Genomic DNA, 6,934 nt, shown 5'->3' with positions numbered 1-6,934 from the left:
CCTGGCCTGCCTCGCCCTCCCCTGCACTGCTGCCGCCTCTTGGCTGCTCCTCCAAGATGGGCTCAGCCTGGGCTCATCTCGGAGGAGCAACTGCGGTGGGCGGGGAGGGGGTGGCAGCGGCGCGGCGGCCTCGCCGGCTCCAGGATCGGGCGGCTCGGTGCCGTTTCCCCCCTCTCCCCCCGCTTCCATTTTTTTGGGGAGCGGGGGAAGAGGGTGGAAATCCTGGGGTCCCCCGCCAGGGCGGGAGGGTTGGGAAGCCTACTGGTAAAATAAGTGCTAAACGTATAGGAGTATAATACCACCTTAAAAGTATTTTAAAATTTAACTGCAAAGTATTGAGTGAATTGGTGTTAAAAGCTTCTGATGACCATATAGAATCCCAATGGTCTGCATCAAGAATCATATCACAATCTCTATGCCAACGTACAACATAAGATGGCGGTTGTCTAAAATGATCTAACAATAACATGCAATACAATTTAGAGATAGTATGTTTACTGTTTTGGTTAAAATTCATCACCAATCGTTCAAAATCAGTTTTAGGACGTAATTTAGCTGCTAACGACATTGGGGAGTTTAAAAGGTGTGTTAGCTGAGTATACTCAGACCAAGAAGGAAGGCAATTTAGTTTCTTTCTCAGTTCAAACATCGACAAAATTGAGCTCCCAACGATTAATTGAAACAAGAATTTTATTGAGTTTGTGCTCCAAAAACCGTAAGAGTCCTGCTTTGCCGCTATTGTGTACTTGAAATGTACTTTTTTAAAAAAACTATTGTATTCCTCCTATTTCCAGCTCTGGTATGTTTCCACAACAGGTATGCAGCAAGGGAATCATTCTGCAGTGAAGGAGTTTGTACTGCTGGGCCTCTCCCAGGCCAGAGGAGTCCAGCTCCTCCTCTTTGTCCTGTTCCTTGTCTTCTACTCATTGGTCCTCCCAGCAAATGTCCTCATCATCTTGACCATCCGGAGTGACCCTCGCTTGGCCTCCCCCATGTACTTCTTCTTGGCCAACTTAGCCTTCCTGGATATCTGCTACTGCTCCGTCACCCCTCCCAAGATGCTGGCCGACTTCTTCTCCCGCCACAAGACCATCTCCTACAAGGGCTGCATGGCCCAGCTCTTCTTCCTCCATTTTCTTGGAGGATCAGAAGTCTTCCTTCTCATTAGCATGGCTATCGATCGGTACATGGCCATTTGCCACCCCTTACGTTACTCAAGTGTAGTGAGCAGGCCAGTCTGCAGTGTCATGGTGGTGGCTTCCTGGTGCTTAGGATTTTTTCACTCCATTATCCAAGTCTTCTTTATTGTCCCTCTTCCATTCTGTGGTCCCAACAAGGTAGACAGTTTCTTCTGTGACATTATTCAGATTGTCAAATTGGCTTGCATGGACACCTACACCTTGGAGCTCTTCATGTTTGTGAACAGTGGCATTTCCATCCTGGTCTGTTTCATCCTCCTCCTTGTCTCCTATGGGATCCTGTTGGTCAAGGTGAGGACAGGCTTGAGCCGAGGGAAGAGCAAAGCTGCCTCCACTTGCATCACCCACATCATCATGGTGGTTATCATGTTTGGACCAGCCATCTACATCTATTGTCGTCCGTTCATGGAATTTCCTTTTGACAAGGTCATGGCTGTTCTCCACACTGTGGTCTTCCCCTTGATGAACCCCATGATCTACACTCTGAGGAACAGAGAGATCAAACAAGCCATGTGGAGACTGTTGAGCAAATGTAGACCTAGGAGTTGATGAGATATAGTGCCAGTTCTAGGTGACCAGAGTTCTGCTTGGGCATTCTCAGCAGAGACTTGTGCTTCAGCCTCAAATTCCACCAGATGCCATCAGTATCCTTGATAGAGAACACACCTTCCATGCCTGTAATCAAGAATACCCAGGGCTTTTTTTTTTGTAGAGGAACTCCTTTGAATATTAAGCCACACCCCCTGATGTAGCCAATCCTCCTGGAGCTTACAGTAGGCCCTGCATGAAGAGCCCTGTAAGCTCTTAGAGGATTGGCTACATCAGATGGGTGTGGCCTAATATGCAAAGAAGTTCCTGCTACAAAAAAGTCCTGAGAATACCTATGCACTATGACACTAAGAACCTGGTGTGGTCTGAGCACAGTAATACTCTCTTGTTACAATTGCTGACTCTGGGTTGGGACATTCCTGGAATTTTGGGGGTGGAGCCTGGGAGTGTGTGGAGAGCTCAGTAGGGATGTAATGCCAGACAGTCCACCTACATCCACCATATTCATGTCTGAGGTTTGCAAGTCTGTGTTGGAAAATACCTGGAGACTTTGAGGGAAGAGCTGGGAGAGGGAGGGGTTTGGGAAGGAGGGGCCTCGGCATGATGCAATGCCATAGAGTCCGCTTGGGCTTTTTTTGTAGCAGGAACTCCTTTGCATATTAGGCCACACACCCCTGATGTAGCCAATCCTCCAAGAGCTTCCAGGGCTCTTAGTACAGGGCCTACTGTAAGCTCGGGGAGGATTGGCTACATCAGGGGTGTGTGGCCTAATATGCAAAGGAGATCCTGCTACAAAAAAAGTCCTAGAGTCCACCCTTCAAAGCAGCCATTTTCTCCAAGGGAATATATAGTAACCACTGGAAGCAATTAAACTCTCACACAAAGTGTGCATAAATGCGTTCTTTTACTGCAAACTAAATACAACACAACTAAGGAACATAAAATACTCAACATTTGAAATTTCCCCACACAGTCTCTCAACAGTCTTTTAAGAGTAGCAGTCTCTTCAAGATAGGCATAGTAAAGATGTGGGTGTAGTTTTTAATCTCTTACTTTTCCACTCATGACGATATGGAGAGAATAAGGAACCGTTTTTAAAAAGAATCCTCATAGTTTCATTTATCAGTACCTCTTCAGCCTCTTTCTCCTGACGCTACATGGAGCCACAGCTCTACTCTTTACAACATGGATCAACTCATGCTCTCATCTGCTGCTACCGGCTCACCTGAAGGCTGGCAACCCAACATCACATCAGGAGTGAGTGACCCTCTATACCCTGCAAGTACTCCCCTTCCTCCGCTCAGCTGGCCAGTGGGGGGCAAAATGGCAGCAAATGGGGGGGGGATATACCTACAGTGTCCCAATTACTTCAAAATATAATTTTGCCCTTATGCCACTGTTTTGTTGAAGTAGAGACACCAAATTTGCAACATAGCATTCAGTGCCTCTCCTCAAAAGACCCCCCAAGTTTCAAAAGGATTGAACCAGGGGGTCCAGTTCTGTGAGCCCCCCCAAAGAAGGTGCCCCTATCCTTCCCAATGGAGTGAAGGCATTTAAAAGGTGTGTGGTCTCTTTAAATGTGGTTTGTGATTGACTCAACTGCATTACTCAAATAAGGACAACGGCACAACTGCATAGGCAGATGAGAAAACCTATCATGTAGAACTGTATCAGACTGGACCTTAGAGAGACATCTTTGAATCCCCACTCTGCCATGGAAAGTCATGCAGTCTCAGCATAACCCACCTCAGAGAGTTACTGAGAGGATAAAATGGAATCACAGAGAACTCTGTAAGCTGCTTTTGTCCCCACTGCAGAGAAGTCCTTGGACTAACTGAACTAAATAAATACATTTTTGTATTGTATACTTATGACCAGGGCCTTTTTTGTAGAAAAAGCCCAGCAGGAACTCATTGTCATATTAGGCCACACCTCCTGACATCACCATTGTTTAGCATAGGACTTTCTGTAGAAAAAGCCCAGCAGAAGCTCATTTGCATATTAGGCTACACCCTCTGGTGCCAAGCCAGCCGGAACTGCTTTCCTGTGTGTTTCTGCTCAAAAAAAAAAAAACCTCATGACTGAGAAATGATCTGAAGGACAACCAAATGTTATCCTTACAAGATAATCAGTGTGGTCTAGATGATACCAGAGTAGAAACTGGAGTTCAAACCCCACTAGGGTTGCCAGCTCTGAGTTGGGAAATAGTTGGAGATTTTTGGGGTGCAGACAGAGGAGACTGTGGTTTAGAGAGGGGAGGGACTTCAGCGGGGCATAATGCAACACCTTCCCTGGCAGCCATTTCCTCCAGTGGAATGGATTCCCGTCACTTGGAGATCTGAAGGTCTCCAGACACCACCTGGAGGTTGGCAGCCCTAAACCCCAGCTTCCTCGTGCACTCACTAGAAGGACGTGGGGGCAGAAGAGTCCTATCACAGAGGGAATGAGCCATGACACACTCCACTGGGAAAAGCTAGTCCAGTGTCATCCTGCGTCATTTTATTCCCTCACACACACTCCCCCCCATGGGATGCTTTCACTCCTGGCAGATTCGGTTGCTAACATTTGAAAATGAGGTCCCCAAATGCTGGAGCTCATCTTTTTTCCAGGGCCAGCCATAGAGCAAGTCCATTCTTCCATTGTGGGGCTTTCTGTCCCAACACAGTTTAGCTTGGAAATCCATGAACAGTCACAGCTGGCTGAGAGATCTCACTTCCCCTCAGAGCACGGAAGGGTAGGTCAGTCTTCCTTTTCTGCTAGAAAGATCCAGGTGGACAGCCGTGTTGGTCTGAAGCAGTAGAACAAAGTAGGAGTCAAATGGCACCTTTAAGACCAACCAAGTTTCATTCAGAATGTAAGCTTTCATGTGTGCATGCACGCTTCATCAGACGAGGAATCAGGTACAGTGAGCAGAGCTATATAAAGCTGGTAGGCAGCGGTTTAGAATGCAAAATGGTACAAATTAAAATCCAATGACAGAATAGTAAAATTAACAAATTGAGCAAACCTTTGATCAGGGTAGCATGAGCATGCGAAACCGATAAAACAGTAACATGTCAAAATGTGGGAATGTCTGCTAATTGCTCTATTGTTTATAAGCATTTCTTTCTCAGAAGTTTTTTCCTTTTAACATGTAACATTCATATGTTATATGGCAAACTATATGCATGTTACATGTTAAAAGGTAAATTAGTTGGATGGGAAAAACTTCTGAGTTCTTTCTCCCTCATTTTGGCCCAGACTTATAAACTGGCTTGAGGTTGACTCAGCCTTCCATCCTTCCAAGTTCGGTCAAATGAGTATCCAGCTTGCTCGGGGGGACGTGTAGATGACTGGGGAAGGCAATGGCAAGGAAAGGAAAGGTCCCCTGTGCAAGCACCAGTCGTTTCCAACTCTGGGGTGACGTTGCTTTCACAACGTTTTCACAGCAGACTTTTTAACGGGGTGGGTTGCCATTGCCTTCCCCAGTCTTTTACACTTTCCCCCCAGCAAGCTGGGTACTCATTTTACTGACCTCGGAAGGATGGAAGGCTGAGTCAACCTTGGGCCGGGGCTACCTGAATCCAGCTTCCACCAGAATCGAACTCAGGTCATGAGCAGAGAGTTCAGACCACTGAACTGCTTTACCACTCTGTGCCATGGGGCCGCCTAGGCAATGACAAACCACCCCGTAAAAAGGTCTGCCGTAAAAACGTTGTGAAAGCAATGTCACCCCAGAGTCGGAAACGACTGGTGCTTGCACAGGGGACCTTTCCTTTCCTTTTCCTATAACCAATAGGGTGATTAGCAGACATTCTCACATTTTATCCATTTTCTTTCCCATTTCTTGCTGGTCCCATAACTTATCATACCATATTTCAATCGCGGGGGTTTCCAGTTTTTAGCTATCTCCAACATTGTCGAGATGAAAGATTTCTAATATTTACTCACCAACTTACCAGGCCAAATATCAAATAAGAGACACTTAAAATCTACTGGCATGGTTAGATCGAATATAAGTTTTATTTGCTCTACCACTTTATTCCAAACATTTGACACCGTCAGTAGGAAATCCATGATCTCCTAACAGAACTTTTAAAAATAAACCTGCTGCCAGGTCCCCTAGTTAGCTCACAGATGGGAAGTCCAGGGTTGCTACTCAGTGGCAGAGGAGGGCAATTTGCAAACCACCTCTGTATGCTTCTGGCCTTGAAAATCCTACAGGTTTGCCCTAAGTCAGTGGCCACTTCACAGAGCTTCCCACCACTGCTGCCAAGTCCAAGTGTCTGGGACGTGCCTGCATCAGAAATGTACAAGTGGAATGAGAATCGTGACTGTGAAGTTCAGAAACTTTGCCTTGGCTTACCATCCACAATTTCATTAAGAAAAGAATCATGTTCCTACGTTGCCCCTGGCCTCCTGAAAGCAATCGGCAATGCTTTGTTTCCCCAAAAATCTACCTTGAGCCCGGGAAATAAAGACGGGCAAGTTATAGGAGTGAGTCTTGGAAAGAGGGGCATGCGCTAGTGATTTTCTTTAAAAAAAAATTCTTTAAAACCAATTCAGTTCCAATGGGAAATGTCATCTCACAAATTTAAAAGCCTATTTTAAAAATATCTTAGGTACGGAGCACTGATGTTCCTGGAGTGGCTGAGATAGTATTATTATTAGTAGGAGGAGGAGGAGGAGCAGCAGCAGTAGTAAGAATAAACAATGGTCATGTGTCATCAAGTCACTCGTGGTGACTGCAGGACATTAGGGTTTTCCAAGCAAAAGATGAGCAGAGGTGGTTTATCGTTGCCTCTCTCTCTCTCTGTTAAATAAGTGCCATCAGGTCACTTTTGACTTATGGTGACCCCAAGATTTAATGTCCTCCAAAAATGTTGTCCTGTTAACAGCCTTGCACAGATATTGGAAGCTGTGGCTTCCTCTATAGCAGGGGTGGCCAATGGTAGCTCTCCAGATGTTTTTTGCCTACAACTCCCATCAGCCCCAGCCATTGGCCATGCTGGCTGTGGCTGATGGGAGTTGTAGGCAAAAAACATCTGGAGACCTACCGTTGGCCACCCTTGCTCTATAGTGTCAATCCATCTCATGCTGGGACTGCGTTTTTTCCTGCTCCCTTCATCTTTTCCTAGCATTATTGCCTTTCCGGTGTTTTTGTCTTCTCATGTGTAACCAAGGTTTGATACCCTCAGTTTGGACAT

At 46.0% G+C, this 6,934-nt stretch overlaps 1 protein-coding gene across 1 annotated transcript; it reads left to right on the top strand.

Moving 5' to 3' along the window:
* Window positions 1–818: 818 nt before the first annotated feature.
* LOC132583227 (olfactory receptor 4N2-like) lies at window positions 819–1,748 on the top strand. The gene has a single exon (XM_060254896.1). It carries the CDS (start codon window positions 819–821, stop codon window positions 1,746–1,748), a length of 930 nt encoding a protein of 309 aa, XP_060110879.1.
* The last annotated feature ends 5,186 nt before the right edge of the window (window positions 1,749–6,934 follow it).

This window comes from Heteronotia binoei, chromosome 15 (assembly GCF_032191835.1).
Source record: "Heteronotia binoei isolate CCM8104 ecotype False Entrance Well chromosome 15, APGP_CSIRO_Hbin_v1, whole genome shotgun sequence".
Lineage (NCBI taxonomy): Eukaryota > Metazoa > Chordata > Lepidosauria > Squamata > Gekkonidae > Heteronotia > Heteronotia binoei.
Note: the sequence above shows the minus strand (reverse complement) of the source record. Positions and strands in the feature narration are given on the sequence as shown.